This window comes from Rhinolophus sinicus, chromosome 2 (assembly GCF_057876585.1).
Source record: "Rhinolophus sinicus isolate RSI-liver-muscle chromosome 2, RSI-T2T, whole genome shotgun sequence".
In the NCBI taxonomy this organism is placed as follows: Eukaryota; Metazoa; Chordata; class Mammalia; order Chiroptera; family Rhinolophidae; genus Rhinolophus; species Rhinolophus sinicus.
In genome coordinates, this window is record NC_142502.1 from 174255705 (window position 1) to 174276958 (window position 21254).

Genomic DNA, 21254 nt, shown 5'->3' on the forward strand with positions numbered 1-21254 from the left:
GCACTCAGGAAATATTTGTTGGATAAATGAATGAACTAGTGAATTTTTGAAAGAAGTCATCCTTAGGTCTCTTCTAATTGAAGTATTCTATGTCTTTATGAACTAATATTTCCCTTCCTGTCTTTTTTCCCTTCAGTGTCCTGTAGCCATTTTAGGAAAGGATACCTGGCTTTTCTTTTTTAAGACGCACCATGGCATTTAAGATAGTAAATAAATCCAATCCTAAGTTTCTCTAGTACATAATGTACATTTGACTGTGTTTAAAATTTGACTGGCTGAGAAGCCAACATTGGACACTTAGCATTAGGACTCTCCCTGTCGCCATGTCTTCGTGCACGTTATGCAGGGGGTACTGCTGCCTCAGGAGTTGAACCTTCCTCCTCCCCCACGTCTTTGTATTTCATGATGCTGCTTGGTGCCAAAGACTCTGCCTGGTGAGGAATCACTGCTGATAATGACATTTGAGTCCTGTGTTAACCTCCTCTTTGAAAGATGCCTCAGTAGTGCAGTCAGATGCTCAGAACTAACTGACAAGATTCTTTAGAAATTTCCAGTGAAATACTAGGGGCTTTTTGTTTGTTTATTTTCTATCCTATGAAGCAAATTCCTTTCAGAGCTCATTTCATCATCCATAATTTTCCCTGGTCCCACTCTAATAAGGAGCCATCAGTTTTAAATCCACTTTTCAGAAACTGTATATCTATTATTCATAGCAGGTTCAGTCTCAGGCAAGCTATTTTTCTGAGGTTCAACTCAGGCTGTCACAAGACTCTTAATAGAATATAGAAAAATTGCTGAATTGGCTGCTCATCCACTCTTTTCTGGAGGAAGAAAAATCACCTTAGAAAGAAAAATATTTGGTCAAAAGCCTCCCACCCAGATTTGCTATGCTGTTTTGCCCCTGTTTATTTAGGAAATGCCACATGAAAAGAATGACTTACTGCATATCCAAGCTCTAGCTAGGAAACAAGGTTTCTGCTTCTTCGTAGGTCATGTTTTGGCGGAACCAAGAATGTGTGGAGTGAAGCATAACCAACAAAGTGCCTTCATTGAGAGCTTACATTCTGGTTAATCAATAATGGGGAAATGCCACTTATTCATCCGTTTTTCTAGTTTGTGTTGATTGGCTTCCATATACTTAAAGGGAGAAACAAGGATCAGAAACATCAGTGGGCTTGCAAATCAAAACCACAATGGTGTCTCCAAAGAAAACACACACGTGGCCAATAAAAACATGCAAGTATATGCTCAACATATTAGTCATTGGACAAATGTGCATTGAACCCAAAATGAGGGTGACTGTGGTCAAATAGATGGACAATAACAAGTGGATACCTTGATAGTGGGTATCAATACCTTGATAGTGGGAATGTGAAATAGTGCAGCCACTTAGGAAAACAGTTCGCCATTCCTCACGAGACAGTTAGTTACTGTACGCCCAGCAGTTCCATTCCTAGATATATACCCAAAAGAAATGAAAACATCTCTCTACACAAAAACTTGTCCATAGCAGCATTATTCAAAATAGCTAAAAACTGGGCACAACCCAGATGTCGAACTATTGAGTGAACAAATAAAATGTGTTCTCTCCATATAACGGAGTATTATTCAGCCATAAAGAGAATGAAGTACTGATACGTGCTACCACATCGATAAACCTTGAAAACATTTTGCTAAGTGAAAGAAGCCAGACATAAAACATCACATATTGTATAATTCCATTTATATGAAATATTCAGAATAGGCAAATCCGTAGAGACAGAAAGTAGATTAGCAGTTGTCAGGGGTAAGGGAGGGGGCAGTGGAGAGTGACTGCTAATGGGTGTGGGGTTTCTTTTTAGGGTGATAAAAATATTCTGGAATTAGTGATGATGGTTTCAGAATCTCATAGTGAAAACCACTGACCTGTATACTTTGAAAGGGTGGGTTTTATGTAAATTATATCTCATTTAAAAACACTCACAGGTAGATAACTTCACACCCACTAAGATGATTAAAACCAAAAAGACAAGTGTTAACAGGTTGTGGAGAAATTGGAACTTTATTCATTGTTGCGGGGGATTGTGAAATGGTACAGCCACTTTAGAAAACAATTTGACAGTTCCTCCAAATGTTTGTAAACAGAGTTACCATATAACTCAGGAATTCCACTTCTAGGTATTTACCAAAGAGAAATGAAAACAGATATCAACACAAAGACTAGTAAACGAAAGTTCATAGCTACTCTGTAATAGCCAAAAGCTGAAACAGTGGAACACTATGCAGCAGTAAAAAGGGAGCTCCTGATTCATGGAGCAGCACGGATGGACCTCAGAAACATCATGCTACGTGGAAGCCAGAAACCAAAGGCTACATGTATGATTCCATTTGTATGAAGTTTCTAAAAAAAGGCAGAACTGTAGACAGAAAGCAGGGTCAGTGGTTGCCTCCAGTGGGGGGTGGCAGTGAGTGGTAGTTGACTGCAAAGTGGCATGAAAGGATGTTTGTGAGGATGGAAAACGCTCTCCAACTGGACTGTGGTGATTGGTTGCACGACTTTAAAGTTACTGAGACTCATTGAATTGTCCACGTAAAATGGGTAGATTTTAAAGTGACAAATGGAGGATTTAATGGTAGTAATTTTTACTTCAAAAAACTCTATTTTAAAAAATCAACAGCCTGTCCAGGCCTCTGGATATATTTGAATCGGAAAACCTTTCTTTCTTCTCCTTACTGTAGGCCCGTCCTCCCACTGACCTGAGCTTTAACTCTGATGCCAACAAACAGCAAAGGCAACTTATTGCAGAACTGGAAAACAAAAACAGGTGAGAATGCAGCGCTTGAGCCAGGTTCTAACGTCCAAGACTGTCACATGAGTATCTGACCCTTATTCTCCTTGCAGACTAGGTGGCTTTTGACCACAAAGGAAGATCCCGCCACAGTGTGAATATAGACCAGCCCAAGTCCCGGGAATGCCCTGGACACTAACTTATGTATCTGCAATGCCGTTCATTATGCTAGTCCCAAACCCTGCTCGCCTGCCCTCACGTGGGTTCTTTTTCCCGGTGCCTTCTCCCCCCCATCAGACTGTTCCCCTCTCACGATCTTTTTCTCCGCTCTACTCCCAGCAGCCTTTTGCTCCCTCCAGTCATCTTGTCTTGGCCCTTTACGCTGCATGTGACTGTCTGGTCTCTCACTCAAAGGCCATTTAAAGGCTTGGAGACCAGACAACACACCCTTGCGCACTGAAAGGTAGAAACCAGGACAGGAGATTGGACCTAAAACAGGAGGCATAGGCAGAAGCAGCTGTCCATCCCTCGGGGGTCAGGGGAAGAAGAGACAGAGGAGACCTGGGGGCTGTTAGCACAGGACCTGCGTTAGGAGCTTGCAAGCAGTTCTCATCCTCTTCCCCACAGCATTCTAGTCGTTTTCCTTCTGTGCAGATGTTTTCAAGTTCTTCAGAAGAGTCTTTTTATGGCTTCTTCTACCACAGAGGATTGTTTCATTGAGTAAGTCAAGTGCAGCAATATTAAGAAGGTGTCTTTCACATCTTGGTCATTTGCAAGCAATCAGAACAAGACTGGTGACAGCGGCCCTTCTAACAGGAAAGGAGAGGGCTGCGAATGACTCTATGCCATCTGTGTTCCATCCTCTCTAGAGAGATCCTGCAGGAGATACAGCGTCTCCGCCTGGAGCATGAGCAGGCCTCCCAGCCCACCCCTGAGAAGGCCCAGCAGAACCCCACGTTGCTGGCAGAGCTGCGGCTGCTCAGGTAAGTGGGGATACTGCATCCTGTCCCCAAATTAGAGTCTGCTACGGTAGGAATTGATATCTCAGGAAACCAGATAGTGGGATAGTCTGTCAGTGTACCTAGAGTTAGAAGAGACACTGAAGTGTCTAGCTCGTTGTTACCGCCTCTGTGGATCACTCTGAGAACTTCTGCCTTCCCTGCAGAACGAGGTGCACAGTGGTCTCCAGCTCCATGACAAGCGAGCGGTGTTTATACATTTGTGATTGCTGTAAGAAGACCATGGTGCCACACCCAGTCTTCCTAGCTCGCTAGTTAGTCTGCTTTCAGAGCCTCTTGGCCGGAGTAATGTGCTCGCTGACCTATGGGTCTATTCTCCTGGCACTTCGTTGCCAGGGCAGGACTCTGATAGAGGATGCTTCTTCTGCACACGCTGAGGCGGGAAACCAAGTGCGAACCCCTGGTACCATGGCTATGGCACCTCCCCACTGCAGCATAAATCTAAACTGTCCCAAGGATGGAGAGGCTAAGGATGCAGGATCGGGAGAGTGGAGAGCAACCTCAGCTCCCACCGCCATGCTCATGTGGAGGGAGCAGGGAAGACTTCCAGGAGAGTGACCGTGAGAGTGGCCTGATCCAACTTACTAGGCTCTTATTTCCTATCCATCGTACAAAGACGGATGTGTACTCTTGTGCAAGTAAAGACATTGTAGAAACTCAGTGAGTGACTTGATTCTCGCCAGACCTCCAGATTTCCAAATAGGGGGTGTTTTCTGTTGGGGTTGTAACTGACAGTCCACAGCTGATTTTTAACATGTCATCCTCTGGGATTCTGCATAGCTGAATATTCTTTTTGAGTATTTCCTTTGGCTTCGGTCATTTAGCTTCTCAACAATGATTTCTTTTCCTAAGGAACAGAGATAATTTTTCTATAACTATGCTCGTATTTAGATTTGCATTGTTAATGAATAAGTCATAAAGAATTGATAGTGCAGGTGCAAATCATTAGAGGTGTAGAGATTCCCGTTCTCCTAAAATTTTATTTTAGTCTCTAACTTTAGTTGAGCTGAGGTTTTGGTCACTGTGCAGTCCTCTGTCCCACATGTGGGCCATCAGCACAGTTGGAAGGCTGGGAAAACAAATGTAGCTGACTCAGGCAGAGTGTACTCCAAGCTATCAGCATGATACACAACTGTTTCTTCCCCCGCTACAGCTCAGGCCCAAGTGACTATTCTGTGTCTAGAAAAGCAAGAAGCTGTCATGCTTTAGTCTAATTATTGCTGGATCTGGGATTACTAAAAATGCTTAGTGAAGCTGGAGGGATCTAAAAATTTCAGAGTTAGTAGGCAAAGGGCTGAATCCAGGGATGTCACATAAAGCAATAAAAAGCAGGAATTTTATCTAAGTCCAAGGAGGGTCTAAATCCTGAGAAATCAGAAAGTTTAACCCCAAAATCAGCCACTATATAACTGAAAAAAGAGGGACTGTTTAGTAAGTGTGCCACTGGATCAGTTGGCTATGCATACATGAATGTAATGGCTCTCAACCACACACTAAATACAAAAACACCACCAGATGGATTAAACATGGAGACAAAACTTTAAAACTTCTAGAAGAAAATGTAGGAGAATTTCTTTAGGATTTTGGAATAGAAAATAATTTCTCAGAATTACTAAGTATGAAAGAAGTTGGTAAATTCATCTGTATTAAGAACTTTTGTTCATTAAAAGACACATAAAAGGCAAGATTCATTTGTAGGCATCTGATATCCTTCTGGTTTCTGTCAATATTTATGAATCCAGAAACTGCCAATACCCAGCAGTTATAATAAAACAAGATAAAACATTTCATCTTTCGGATTAGTGGTTATGAATCCTGACCACTAGAGTTGTCTTTTCCCCTATTATTATTATTTTTAACGGTATATTTGTTACAATAATGTATGTGACAAATGTTTAAGACATAAAGTGTAATGTAAAAATGAACAGCCGTGAACCCACATTCTACTAGAGAACTCATATATTGCAAAACCATGTCATCTGTGTAAGTGCTTCCCTCCCCAACCCACGTCCTTGCTTCCCCCTTCCCCCACATAGCGAACCTCTATTCAGAATTTGATTTCTTACTCCCTTGCTTTTTAAATATTATTGTCACATATATGTGTATTCCCACATAATAAAGTGATTAGTTTTGCTTTTTGTTTTCTGGACTTTATAGAAATGTTATTGTATGCAGTCTTCTGGTACATTTTTTTCCCCTCAAAGTATTACTCTTTAGGATTCTTCCATGTTGTTGCACGTGACTGTAGTTCATTTGTCTTCACACAGAATTATAATTATTTGGTCATGCACAGCACAGAGTTCAGGGAAGACAGGCCTCCTGAAAAACGGAGTCAGCTACTCCTTTCTGAGTTTATGCCTGTGCTGGAAATTTAGGGAGTGTGAAGAGTAGAAGACAATGGTTCCATCCTAAAAATGCGTAATCTTGTTTTGGATACAAAATATAAAATAAGTTGCTAGTCAGTTAAAATGATACAATGTTAGTAAATAGTGTCGATATTATGTTATAAGAAATCTGAGTGGGGAACTCTGAATAGTATGTTATAAGAAATCTAAATCTTTGTAGGCTAGAAGCAGTTAGAGCCATGGGAGTAGTAAAAACAGAGCCAGACCATGACAGGGCGGGTATGATTTGGGTGGAGTGTGGAGCATGGTCCCCCAGATAAGTCTGACACGTTTCAGAGAGGGGGAAGACTCTTGGAGCTAAGAATTTGTTTTCAATCATCTGTTGAATTAATCTTTAAAATGCCAGTGGTAGGAGATAAAATTAGTTCGATAATTGAGACCAGATTCTGGAAAGCTGTAAGTGATAGGTCACTGGAAATCCTTGGAAGGTTTCAAATAATGATTTCATTAAGTTCACTAGATGTTAACTGAGTACATACTGGATGCATGATATTCTCTTAATTATTCAATACATGCAAAGGTGAGTAAGGCTCATCCCGTTTGGGATGGACATGAAGGAGTGAGTAACATTTGGAAAAGGAGGGGAATTGCTATGAGCTGATGGGGTCTGTTTAGGGACAAGTGAACCATCTTGAGTTCCAGAGAGGGAAGGGAATGGGAGGTGAGGTGCTGAGGACAGGGGTGTAGGTGAGGTCTGGAGCAGTGCTCTTCAATAGAAGTAGAATGCAAGCCACATGTGAGTATGTAATGAAAACTTTTCTAACAACCACGTTGAAAAACTAAAAGGAAATCGGTGTCATTAATTTTAATACTATCTTTTACTTAATCTGATGTATCCAAACTATCATTTCCACATTTAATCAACATTAAAAAAAAATGACTAATGAGAAATTTTATTCTCTTTTGTTCACACTAAATTTTTGAAACCCAGTGTGTATGTTACACTTACGGTGCGTCTCAATTCAGATTAGCCACGTGCTTAGTAGGCACATGTGGCTCTTGGCGACCATATCAGACAGTAGAGGCTTAGATTTGCAGGGCGAGGATGAGCGATGCTAGAAATTCTATTGAGATTGTTACGTAGGACGATGACATGAATACAGCTTTCCTTTGAGCAGCATTATAAATGTCACAAACCACTTTTATATTCATTCTCTTCTTTGAGCCTCAAAATACTGCAATTGTTATTTATTATTAGTCCCATTTTTACAGAATACAAAATTGAGGCTCAGGGTAAGTGACTCGCCCAACGTTGCATATTTAATCAGTGATGGGCCTCAAGTCTCTTGATTTATATTCCACTCCTTTTTCCTCACCATAACAGATGAAATCTGGATTAATTAAGCTAGGAGACCCTTGCATGTGTGAGGTAAAGAAGACTTGGATGAAGTGAGAGAAGCGGGAACAGATAAATATATAAATTTCCAGGAAAGAATTATCTGAGTGGGGTGACTTACTGAGTATAGGCTATAAACAGGAAAGTATCAAAGAGGACTGAGTTTTTCAGCCAGGACAACTGGAATAAAAAGTGACCGAGACAAGGAAATTAGGAAAGAGAATCATTTGGGGAGGAAAGTCGCAAGTTTGATTTTGGACATATTGAGCTAGAATTGGCATGAAATCTGTTCTCAGAGCAAAGAGAATTCTTTGGACACAGAGCCATCCTGGTGTTTGTCACACTTCTAGAACCCGATGTCTGGGGCTAGGAGTACTGACTACTGAACCCTGTTTTCCGTGACTAGTTTTCATACATTTTCTCCACTATTATTTTAAATTTGGGCTGGCTTTATGTATTTTTCTAAATGAGGTATTTCACTTCCTGATGAAATTTTTCAAAACCACTTTAATAATAATAATATTAATAATACTTTTTCTCTATGTGGCCATGTATACTTCCCAAAGCATTTTTACATGCTGTTCTTACAACAGTAAAGGCAAGTGGGCAAAATAGGTACATGACCACTTGATTCGTAAGGTCTCAGAGGTAAAACGACTCGCTTAGCTCCTGATAGCAGAATCAGGTCTAAACCCCATTTCACCTGGCCTTAGACCCTTTCTCTTCCAAGTCTCATTTCTGATGGGCTTTTCCTCTCGGGCAGGCAAAGGAAAGATGAACTGGAGCAGAGAATGTCGGCACTGCAGGAGAGCAGACGGGAGCTAATGGTTCAGCTGGAAGGGCTAATGAAGCTGCTGAAGGTAAGAGCCTGCTCTCAGGTGCCCCCTCCGCTCAGCTCTTCTTGTCCATCTCCCACCACCAGTTCAGAGTCCGCTTCCCCTGTGACGTCAGAACAGGATGAGGCTAAAAGCTTAAGTATCGCTGCCTAGACCCAGTTTTCAGGTAAACCTCCATAAAGGTGGCCTAGTTCAGTGTGACAGTCATCTAAATTAGCATAAAGCCTAGTTATAAAAAAAAGTCAGTACCCAGAGCTAGAGTAAGGTCCTTGAATAGTTGCTTTTATGAATGTAAATAGGTTATTAGCTATGTATAAATGAATGTTTCCCAACGATTCAAAGTTTCTTTTAAGACAAGTATTCAAATATTCCACTTACAAATATCATGCCCTATTTTAATAAGTGTTACAGAGGCATACCAGTCTTACCAAACCAACTGTAATCAATGACTTTACTATATTAGGAGGGAAAAAAAATAGCCTATTCGCTCTAGGTTTGGTGTATTGGGACTTTAATTAATCTGGAATAATTCAGGTCTCACCATCTATTTTTGTTGAAAAGTATATTACAGTCCCCACACTCCAGAGCAGAGAAAGGTATGCCTAGTGTTAAATGTCCTCCCCTGGACGATTCTGGCCGAGAACAGAAGTATCCCCCCAGCTGTGTAGTAGCAGAACCACAGCACATTTGTCCGTGCTGTTAATTCTTCAGGTCTGTGTTCCGAAACCACCGCATTCCGTGGTGTGACAGAGTTAGCAGCCAGAGTGGAAGTAGGGTGTGGAGTGTCTCAAAAGCCAGGCTGAGGGTGGTGGATTTAATCCTGTGATAAAGGGGAGTCTCTGAAGGTTGTAAAAAAAATAGTTTAGGAAAATATATTGAACAGATCAGGAAGGGGAGAAACTAAAGGATGATGGGAGACTAATGAAACCATCCAGGCCCAACGTGACAGGGGTCTCGAGTAGGACTGATAGCCCAAGGAAACATCAACTCCTCTTTAGCGTCTCCACTCCAAACCAGTCCCTTACCAGTGAAGCTAGTGGTAGTATTAGCAACTTGGATAAATGTGGTTTGAGCTGACTTTCGACTTGCTCAAGACAATCACTTCTTTTAGTCTTGAGCTGAGTTTGTTTCTAGCTTTGGTCCTGGATGTTGGGTTGTTTTGTCTGGACGTGTTTCTACATTAATCCTGTTAACAGTAAGTCTCTTGAGAAATATTTTATGTCTAAATGGGTTTTGTTTTAAAGAAAACCTCAGCATGACACCCAGCCCAGACCCCCCAGTAGCTGTGAGTCTCCAGCTCAGCAGCCCATCACCCACTCAAGACAGCAGAGATGTCCTTAGACTCCCCTGGACTGTGGGATACTTGCAGCCTGGTGGGGCCTTGGAAGCCCTGCCACTGTGGGGTTAGTCCACCAGTAGGACAGGAGATAGCAGGGAGCCACGCACCCCTTCTCTGGGTCAAACCTCCCTTTCAGAAAGATGCTCTCAAACATTACCCCATTCATAGATGGGAAGGTGCCCCAGGCTGATTTTTGTAAAGGGCACAAGGTTTATGCACTGGAGGGAAGTCAGGATGCATTTCCTCTAAGTGCCACTGTACACTTTCCCGTCGACGGGCTGTCCTCAGCGTCCTTCGAGTTCCTGGCTCAGAGCCCACATGCATTACTTTGTAAGACCTTGTAGTTCAATTCCGGAGCTTGTATTCAAGGGCCAAGCAGAATGAGCTGAGGCCTGGAACTCTAATCCCAAACCCTGAGTTTCTTTGTATTTCCAGCTGTTGTCTTACAGTTACAATTTCAGTAAAATAAGCAGGACCCTGCTGCCCCATATTGTAGGATCTCCTGCCAGGTTCTTAAACACGTTATCATTTACCCACCTGACAGGCTGAGGCCATTCAGACTGGGAGGAAGAATTTATAGACACAGACCTGGAATGTTGTCTTTTTATCCCTTGGTTAGAATTCACAGTTGAAATCTCATGCCTTTGGTGTCCTGCTTCCTAAAAGGATTACAGTCTTAATTGGTGTATTATATACACGCCTAAAAGGTCACACATAGGAATCACTGACTTCCATTAAAATTTCAAAGATGTTTTCCTACTATTAAAAAGTACCCTTTAGAATCCTAATTTTAATTTCAAAGGGCTGCCTTGCTTTCATTGATGTTCAGTCTGTTAGCATTTAATTCTCTCCTAAAACAGCTGTAAGCAGTTAGTCAAATGGACAATCAAGCCACATGGTCTGGCATACTCATAAATTAAAATACACCACACAGTAAGTTCCCATTTCACAGGGAGTTCTTTCATTTCACTCCGTCAGTGAAATAGTGTGTACTTTGTCTATTTATCTGAAAAATGAGCATTTAAAGACGCATACATACAAAGTGTCACCATTATTTATGAATTTATTCAACAAAAATCTCAAATCCTTTGTTTTGGAACAAGACTAGGTAAAAATGGATCATCCATTTATTTAATAAAAAGTATTGAGTTCTTAAGTGTCGTGTTTAGATATTTGATGAAGACTCAATTCCTGTCACCCAGGAATATCAGGGACATTCTTACTGTTTGGGTGTTTTTCTGTTTGTTTGTTTTTTAACTTTTTATTTATTTTAAGTGTGTTTTTCCAGGACCCATCAGCTCTAAGTTAAGTAGTTGTTTCAATTTAGTTGTGGAGGGTGCAGCTCACAGTGGCCCTTGTGGGGATCGAACCGGCAACCTTGTTGTTAAGAGCACCGTGCTCTAACCAACTGAGCTAACTGGCCGCCCCTGGGGTTTTTTTTTTTTAATGACATAATGTAGACTGACACTTAGGTGCCATGTTTCAGAATGTACCTTTTCCTTACATTTTATTCCCTAATTAATGAATATATGGATAACCTCTGCCTCAAATTTCTTATTTGATCTAGAAGTGGTTACGTGTTGGTGTTTCAGTTTCTGGATCATGTTCCCAGTATTTTTTTTGTCTCATTTTCCATTTTTTCCAATATTGCCTTTAAAACGCATTTGCCAGATGAATTCTGCAGTTTTGAGTTTCAACCTCATTTGCAAATGAGGTTTTGAATATGAATTGTATTGAGATGACTACAGCGGCTATAGCATTACTTTGGTCAGCTAGCCAGAGATCACCTACGTGGAAGAGTCTCAGGTGTTTTTAGGTGAAATAAGCAGTTTTAGATTTGCACTTCATAATTAAGGAATTATTACCCCTTTAAATCAAGTTGGCTCCTATGCCTTGTCATTGGTCAATGTTTACTGATCCTAACTGACTAATTGATAACAAAAAGTTCTAAGACCTCATATCTGTGTTGTTTTCTGTGTTGACCGAGCCTTCAGGGCTTTATCTGAATGACTTTTGTGAGTTGAAATTATACGATACCATCCAAAGTCACACTTTGCCAAAGTCCACCCTAAGCCGATCCCAGTGCTCAGGATGCCCTCTAAGTCCTGCAAATGCTGCCCTGTCCACCTCCCCGTCCTGACCTGACACATGTGTCTGCTGCAGAGTATTATGATTTCGTGTCTTTGGCCAAGCTGTATGTACCAGCTACCAAATGTGCAAGCATGAAACATTGCTTTCTGAAATTTCCCTCTTCTGTTGAACCAAAGGAATATTATCTCTAATTACCAGGTTTTTTCTAATTACCTGGAAAAAACAGTGAGAATAGGGAGGTGTCTTAAGAACAGTTCTAGGGAATTACATACTGGTCTTTTGACCTCAGATGCAATTTCAGCCTGTCAGGATGGCTCCCTCCGTCCCCCACCATCTCAATTTTCATTTCAACACCTAGTGCCAGCAGTACGTTTTTTAATTGTTCAATAACTCTGCCTGGGCTGTTGTCCTTAACCTAGTGTGTGGGAGAAAAGTGTTCTGCCCCACAGGGAAGCCTGGCTAGGAAGGGAGATGGCTTCCCAAATGCAGAACTCTAGCGCCTTCTAACTGGAGCCACGCAGGTCAGATGTAAACGCTTAGAAGACCCTCAGGCTACGTCAGCTCATGCTCGGGGCCTTCACTGCCTGGGCTCCTGTGAGTTTCGGTTTGGCCAGGCCTCTGGCAGCTGACTGATGCTGAAGAACATCTTCCTGTGCTGAATTGGAGTCTTCTCAAGAGATTTTTTTTTCTTTAAGATTTTAGTGGGGAAGGGGAACAGGACTTTATTGGGGAACAGTGTGTACTTCCAGGACTTTTTCCCAAGTCAAGTTGTTGTCCTTTCAGTCTTAGTTGTGGAGGGCGCAGCTCAGCTCCAGGTCCAGTTGCCGTTGCTAGTTGCAGGGGGCGCAGCCCACCATCCCTTGTGGGAGTCGAACAGGCAACCTTGTGGTTGAGAGGGCCAACCCTGTGGCTCAGGCGGTTAGAGCTCTGTGCTCCTAATTCCGAAGGCTGCCGGTTCGATTCCCACATGGGCCAGTGGGCTCTCAACCACAAGGCTGCCAGTTCAATTCCTCAAGAGATTTTTTGATACCCATTTAATTTCTAGTCCATGTCTCTCCCTTGCAGGAAGAAAATTGTTTTCTCCAAATTTTTCCCTTCTCCCTCCCTCTTGAAATTCCTTGGCTTTACTGAAATCCTTCTTGCCACTGCACCCAGATCTGCAGACCGAGAAGCAGTCGTCCTCTCCTGAGGCTTCCTCCGCATGTATTCAGTACAGACTGCCTGGTCAGATGGACCCAATTGCAGTAGAACCATTGCAACAGCTCTTGGATGCACATACTGGGGCAATGGGCGGAAGCTACCTGACCATAGTTACCTGTGATGAGGCGCAGAAGGAAAGTAAAGACACCCATTAAAACACAGCATAACAGGAGCAACAGACTGAGGAGAGAGACGCTTGGGAGTGTTTATCTCATCGTCATGGTGCTTCTTTCTGCAGCACCTTGGGTGCCTTCTGACAGCTGGGAGTTAGCAAGTGCCTGCTGTGGGCCTGGCACTGGAAGGTCTCAAACACAGAGACCAGCTCACGTTCCCAGGGCTTTATGCATAAGAAGTACAACTCAGTGAACCTGTGTTGAATTAATGAAAAAGTGAGGTCGCGAATTCTTTTTGAAAGGCCTCTCTGGGCCCTGAAGCAGTTTCCAGCTTACTGGGGGAATGGGGATGTGTGTGCATCTTTGAAAAAAGCAAAGCAGCCCAAAACAGTGGAGGGGAGGGGACTAAAGAGATGAATCTGTGGTCATGCGGACTGCTAATTGGGGAAGTTCTTAGAGCAGCGGCTCTCAAACAGCAAGCATCAGAGTCAGCTGAAAGGCCCATTAAACACACTGCTGTGCCCTATGCCAAGAGTTTCAGTCCAGTTGGGGGTGGTGCCCAAAATTCGTATCTCTGACAGGCTTTCCTATCTATGATGCTGCCGCTGCTGCTGGTCTGTATTCCACACCTGGAGGACCACTATCTGGACAAATAGACCTAAACCCCTGTGAATATTATGAATGGTGAAATGGGCTTTTTAGTCATGGTTGAGCTGCTTCTTTTCCGCTAACCCTAAATAGTTATTGGGCAAGCCCTCTATGCCTTTTTGGTGCATAAATGAGGAAGTTGAACTAGATGGTTTCTAAGGTTCTTTCCTTGCAACTCTAGAAGTTAGCATTTAATGGACGGGCTGGGGCAGAGGCCTGCCATTTGCCCTGTCCAGCTGATGATGTTCTTATGCTGGGCTTCGATCTCTGAAGCCACGGGCCTGGCCTGGTTTGCCCTATTCTTCTGTCATTGCTGCCAAACATTTGTGGTGATGGGCATTAATCTCTCTCCTTTTTCCCTCTGCCCTTTTTTCCGTTCTTACCACCTCTAGGAGGAAGAGCAAAAGCAGGCAGTAAGTGAATTTCAGAATTCTCCATCTGATTCTTCCTCCTTTTGCATGTTCTTTTCCTCGTATAACTGGTAAAAACTTTCTCCTTGCCTCCCTGCACAAGTTCATCTCTCAGAATTGAGTTTGTGTAAAGCCCTGGTGCTGTAAAATGGCCTCAACGTCCTCGTCATGTTCCCCTAGTAGAGCATGTTCTCATTTGAGACCAGGACCTGTTAAATTTTGTTTTCAAAGTACACGTCTGTTGTGTTTATGTGACTATGCATGCTCCGCCAGGCCAGTTGCATTTTCTGGCTCTTGCATTGTCTGCTGCTTCGTGTGGAGAGGAACTTGCACTGCCTGAAACAACTTGCGGGGCGGTGAGGGTGACCTGGGTCTAAATATGCCATGAGGGTGGTGCACGAAAGTGAGTAGTTCTCTGGATGGCTCCCGACGTCCTTTCGTCTTGAACAGGCTTCTGGGTGCCGCAGCTCCGGTAGCCTTCTTACCAAAGTTACCAGTGAAAACTAAGTGATTAGTTATGCTGTAAGTGATTTCCTGTTCAGAGCCTACTCCAGAGGGAGCTCTGGTTTTCCTGAGCTGCATGGCTGTTGCATGTGTTTAGGGAAGGTTTATGTTTGCTTTTATTTATGCTGATAGCCACTAACCCACACAAGAAAATCAATTGAAGGCCTCTCCACAATAGTTACACCATATGTTTATATAACATAGTAAGGTTTTCAAAGCATAGATGATTTTTCATTTACCTCAGGGCTTTTTTTTTTAAAGAGAGAAATATGAAATGTTTAATTCAAAACATTTCCTCATTTCTTTTTCAAAAAACAAATTTATCCATGTTTTAGATTAAGAATAGGAATATAAAACATTGTGTTTATTATTGTTTCCAGTTAGGGGAGCAGTAAAGGGGAGAGAAAAGGAAGGGACAGGTAGTGAAGGGAGGAGGCAAGAAAGGAAGAGTGAAAGACAGACTGTCAGAAAGGGTCTAGAAGATACGATGTTAGGAGAGGCAAACAACCCAGAAATCTCAATGGCTTGAATGTGACAAAAGTCTGTTGTTATTTTTTTCTCATTCACGCATAGTTTATTGCTTTGATCTTATGGCAATTCCATATCACTAGATACACTGACATTGGCAAAGCGGGAGAAGACCAGGATGGAAAGTCAAACCCAGCCTTTAAATGCTTGTACCAGGAAGTGACGCACATCACTTCTCCATTTCATTGGCCAAAGTGAGTCGCCTGACCACACTTAGCCTCCAGTTGCTTAGAAGCAGGGAAGAGGATGCTGATAGAGCTCGGCAGACAAGTAGGAGGATGTGTGCTTCCCGCTCCCCTCTCCCGCTCCATCCCTGTCAGGCTCATCCCCTTGCTATTGACTGTGCCCTACCTGCTGACCCAGGGCATCCTGTCACCTGCAATCGCTGACCACCAGTGTTCCCCTCCTCCTCTTCACCCGTCTACACCCCAAAGATTCACTATAGCTCAAACCACTTGCTGGGAACTTACTTCAACTATCTGCCCAAACCAGCAGCTCCTGATCCCTCTCTGAATGTGCCAGCTCGGAAGGAAGCACGTGATCGGGAAAATAAGAACTCTTTTTCAGAAGGGGGAAGATATTATGGATTTTTTTTTTTTAGCGGTAGCAGTAGAACCTCCAACAGACATTTCATTTTTAAAAAGTTTTATGGATTACTATGGAATCCAAGACCAAGAAATTCCCACTGGTGATGTATTATTTCTCAGGTCAGTTTATAGCCGAGCTTGAGTAGACAGGGGATTAAATAACGTGTTCATTTCAATGACCTTTGATTCTTTGAGAGATCATCATCCCTTTGAAGCCAGACCCAGACCACTGAAGCCTTTCACTAACAAGCCACTCGTGTGTATGTCATGGGAGTTCTCCATAGCCAAGGTCCCAAGTTCATGATCTGGTCCTAAGTCTCATAGGATGGTCCATAGCATGAGGGGTACAAATTGTTCCTTTCCTCATCTTTCTCCATTATAGTATGAGAGAACACGTTCTGCTCTGTGAAGAGGGAGAAACGTCCTCTGTCCACATCACAAGTTTAAACTGGACCTACCTGAGGCTCACTTGTGAGGCTCAAATTTGAACTGAATGGCTTTATATAGTTCAACAACATTTTTAGCATATATAGCTGAAAAGACTATAAAGCTTTAGAACTAGCATTTCTGTTTAATCTGTACCATTACTGAGGGAGACACCAAAAGGCGTTTATCAAGAGCTAAGTTGTAATCCTCTCTTCCTCCTGGATTCCCGCTGATACAGTTTAATTTCTTCCCTATCAAAATGTATTACCCTATGTGGGTAATAAAATAATGGTAAAAGACTTTCAGAATGAAGAATTTACTGAACATGGATCCCAAAACTGGCTTCATAAATCTGTTATGGAGAATTTTCATGTAGTCTGCCTTCTTGCTTCTTTCCCGATTAGGAATTATTTTGGATTGGGGGGAATTTGAGGAAAATGAGTAGTAAAAAAAACTTTGGTGCTGTGGTTCTATCTTAGGCCTCAGCCACTTTTCAAGTGCTTTGAGTGGCATAAGTACATTAATTGATAATTCTCGTTCCTTTCCCCCTCCTTCCCTTCTCTTTTTTCAGATCCAAGGGTTATAATTAAGGGCACAACTATCTGACTATTCCAGATAAGACTGAGTGACTGTTCAACCCACGACATAGCCTATAGTTTAACAGGTTCAGGAATTAGATTGTATCAGTTGAGTCAGGGTTAATCAGGCTCACGACAGTCCTCAGACTGTAATTAAAGGACTTTGTCTGCCTTTCCCACTGCATCCCCAGCCGCTAGCCCAGTGTCTGCCACACAGCAGGCACTGTACTCAATAAATAGTTGCTGCGTGAAAACTGGTATTACCAGATCTACAACACTGTGATATCAAACAGTGTGAATTCATAAGTTTGTTCACTGTAAGCGACATAACTGGTTCAGGTACCTACAGCAGTAATTTTGCTCAAGGTACTCCCAGATAATAGGTAGATTCATTCAGGAGACTACGTGATGGTTCAGAAATGTCCTTTATAAAAAGGAATCAGAAAAACGAATTTCAGTGCTACCAAATGAATAGGCACACTAAGGTAATGTATTAGTATTATTATTAACTCTTATTATTTCCGTGTCTAAAGAACAGATACTGATGATGTAGAATAAAGTCATTCTCTATTTTTTAACACAGATAATCTATAAAATGCAGGATATCTGTGGTTACTTGTATCATTTGAAAATATTTTGAGCATTGCTCAGTAAAAACCCAATGCCCACAGCCAGAAATGTGGTTGTGGGATTTACTCACGTCACAAAGGGGCACACACTGGGGTCACAGCAGAATGGCGAGGACCCTGCTGGCAGCGGTGTTCCTCACTGTTGGCGCCCTTGAGCTGTGGGCTACTTCATTCTAAGGCAAACAATACCCCGGTCCTAATCTGGAGGGATTTCAGCTGTATCAGTTCATTCTAGGGCCATCTCAGGGTTTCATTCTCCCCAGTGACTCAGTATACCATAAAAAAATGCCACTGCTGGATCACTAACACACACACACACACACAAAAAAGGGCTATCCAAGTCAAAGGTTCAATTTATTCATAAAGGATATGTTTCCTTGAACATGTCTCTGATTCCCTCCTGTTAGAAGATAGAACCTTTTATCTACAGATCAACGTCAGGCTTAAAGACTAACTTTAGACAGTGAAATACAAAGATGGGGCCTCCCACAGGGGTGGCCATGACCCAGGTGAGCACATAGCAGGCTGGTGGTTCAGGTAATTCTATGGGTGGTGCTCTGAAAATTACGGAGTTAGAGGAATCTTGGGGCTTCCACTAAGAGAACATTGCCACACTTTCATTGCTTCAGTCATTTGGGATATCAAATGGGATCTTGACCTTTCTGATTTCCAGAACCAAATAACCTACTACATCTACACCAACGAAAGCATGATGTGGGCTGGCCCTTGGAAGCCCCCGTCTTTGCCCACACTCCCACCAAATACGCCTAAACGAAGGGCACTCAGTATTGAGTCAGCCATGGTGGACCCGTGAGGGCTCCAACAAACCTCATGAGTATTAACTTTGTAAGTTTAGGAGAAAATACTTTAAAAAAAAAAGCCTACACAACAAAAAAAGCGTCCTCCACTTTGTCCATTAAAGAGATTATTGGTGAACCCCTTGATGGCCTCATGGGTCATTTCCCCTCTTGATTCACTTAACCTTTGGACACAGTCTCACGGGGAAGTGATTCTCATGCTTCTGAAATCTTCTGGACTCTCTGCCCCCACCCCCATACTCTGAAATAGAAGCCTGTGTCTACTTCCTGAAAGCCAAAGGATTGCCATTTATTTATTTATTCAGCTGTGTCTTACTACCCATGTTCAAGGCAGTGAGCGTGGCCTTTTGGAGGATAAAAAGAGAAATCCTACCCACATTCCACCCTCAAATAGTGCGAAAGTTATTTCATGGTTGGCATGATGCCCTAAATACAGAAACACAAGCCAGGTCAGCGATATCCTGAGCCGTAGGCCCCATTGCTGCCCTCCTAAGTTTGCAAACTCCACAGATGTCTTCTGGTAAACAAGGCTCAATGTGCTGCACCGTGGGGCTGTGCCACAATCCTTCAGCCCGGTCCCAGTCCTGGCCGCGTGCACGGACTCTCTGCCAGTCTCATTGCACGTGGATGGCCTCGTGAAAGTCTGCAGTGTGCTCACTCATCAGTCTCGGCTCCTGTACTCACTATGGGGACCTGGCAGCTTGTCGGGTTTGGTTTTCATTTTATTTTTTTCCCCAAAAGAGGAAATATCATTACAATATTAAAAATAGCCATTTATATTTCACTCCCCTAAAACTCACTGAACAGGAGTTTACAGTCTGAGGATATGCGGGGGAAGTAGCTTTGGGTGTTTGCAGCACCCCCAATACATAGCCCTCTCATCCATGACAAGATGAGAGATTTGTCTACCTGCTTTTTAAATTTCCCTCCTGTGCCATATTTCTGTCTTCATCTCCTGACCAGAATGCATACAACATAGGAAGACTATCTGCCAGGGTCTCTAGGAAAAGTGTTCACACCAAGCTGGAGAGATTCCTCTTCCATTGGAGGAATATTGAGTTCCTAGGACCACAGTATCTGCTCCTAGAATACTATCGTCAGAGTCTCAGCAGAGCATCAACAGAAAAGAACGAGGGAAAGGTGACTTCTAGGTTTTGAGCCTGAGAACCTGGGGAAGCAATGGGTGCATTGACTGGAAAAGTGAAAATGGGGAGACGATCTGGGTTAGAAGGGAACTTGGATCTGATTTTGAACCTACTGAGTTACAAAGAAGGGCAGACAGTAAAGCCTATGTCTGGTCTACTAGATACTTGGAGATATACAACTGGAATTTCGGTGGGAAAACAGGGCTAGCATTGTAGATTTGGAAGTCTTCAACATAAAATTAGGGTTGAAACCATAAACATGAGCCCTAGGAAAACCCATAGGAGACAAAAAGAAGAAAGAGTAGGAGTAGTAAGTAGAAGGGGCAGAATTGTGGGTTCTCATGAAAGCCCAGAAAGTTTCAAGAAGGAGAAAGTTAATGACAATAAGACAGTGAAGCCTTTGGATTTGACAATAAGTCAGTTATCAGCAACCATGGAAAGGAAATTTCCAGGAGACTAGTAGCGTGTAGACAGGTCTGAAAAACAGGCTTTGTCTTGTCCAACCTCTTCACCTCCACCACATTTAATAAATTCACTTCAATGAAGAAAGGAGTTAAACGTTCAATATCTGCCTATTAGATTATCTGACTCATAACATCTTACTGTCAAAACGTCGTTTCTATCTGAGCATATACCTAACCTTTACAAACCTCAGTTTCCTCATCTATAAACTTCCAAGGTCACAATTCTTTGGTCCTTTTGTTACTGATACCAGTCATTATATTGGGGAAAGACTATAAACTAAGAAGGGTCTACAGAAATCCAGCTGGGTTCATTTGACTGGTGTGTCCTTTTGTGACCTTGAAACCCTCTGGCCCTCACTTCTTTGTCTGAGCTTTCTTTCAGCAACCAACTCTTTCCCCCAGGGTTTCTTCATAACAATCCTCTACCTCCCACTTTTCCAGACAAAAGGAAGCATCCTTTCTAAGAAAAGAGTGTCACCTGCTTCCTGAAGCCCTCTCCTTTATTATCTCTGGGGTTCTTGGCCACGCCTCCCACAGGAGAACAGGGATTCCTAGTGCCCTTTTTCTGGGGGGCCTCGCCCCAGCATCCCCTCTTGGTATGAGATTGAATCTGTGACTCTTCATTTTGAGAGCATCTGTAGGCATTTCCTCACATCCTGGTGCTGTACCAGCTGACCTCAGGCTGGTTTTGACGTCCCGTACGAACAACAAGGCTAACCTAGGAAGCTGGAGCTGCCTGGCCTCGAGTCCTGAGCTGAAATGAACTTGTGCTTAGTTTCAGCTAAAAGAAGCGTGTTATAAAGGGTGCGATAGACTCTTTTACACGCTTCTCCATTTGCTGCTAATCATAATTTGGCAAGTAGAATTACTCTCATTTGGAGCTGTAGTATAGATGTCCCAATGCTTAAAAAAGAGAAAGAGAGAAGGAGGGAGGGCAGGAGGAAGGGGCATGTTTTATAAAATTAGAGGCAATGCAGAGAGACGGTTTACAGCAGCTGAAGTATTTTACCTTTAACAAGCATCCATACCAACTCACCACTGTTTTACCAAGCTAGCTAACCGTAAATCCTTCAGTGCTTTTATTATTGTGTTCTTATTAACTTAAAAACATATAACATTCATTATTTATTCATTGCTTTCACAGTTCAAATTGCAGCTCCTATATGTAATCAGCTCAGACTTGAGGAAACCAAGAGAGAATCTAGGAGACTCTCGGGCCTATAGCTGGCCCTGGGACATCTCCCAACTGTGCAGAAGATTATCAGGGTTTATTCTTGGGCCCCTTGAAGGTTCTATCGTGCCCTTCCCTCCACAGCAGCTCACCACCTGGGAAAAGAAGCCCTGGGCAGGCCATCCTCTGTAGAATCTCATGACTTCGAGTCACCCTCAGCCAGGTTTCCTATCCTCATA

At 42.7% G+C, this 21254-nt stretch overlaps 1 protein-coding gene across 18 annotated transcripts in view; it reads left to right on the forward strand.

Moving 5' to 3' along the window:
- DTNB (dystrobrevin beta) overlaps nucleotides 1–21254 on the forward strand; it is a 189154-nt gene that overhangs the window by 145185 nt on the left and 22715 nt on the right. For 12 of the 18 annotated variants that reach the window (XM_074331779.2, XM_074331783.2, XM_074331787.2 and 9 more), the window contains 4 exons: nucleotides 2719–2804; nucleotides 3638–3751; nucleotides 8292–8388; nucleotides 14148–14168. In XM_074331779.2, coding sequence (XP_074187880.1) covers nucleotides 2719–2804; nucleotides 3638–3751; nucleotides 8292–8388; nucleotides 14148–14168 — 318 coding nt within the window. The remainder of the gene's footprint in view (nucleotides 1–2718; nucleotides 2805–3637; nucleotides 3752–8291; nucleotides 8389–14147; nucleotides 14169–21254) is intronic. The other 6 variants (XM_074331774.2, XM_074331777.2, XM_074331772.2 and 3 more) reach the window with 1 other exon arrangement.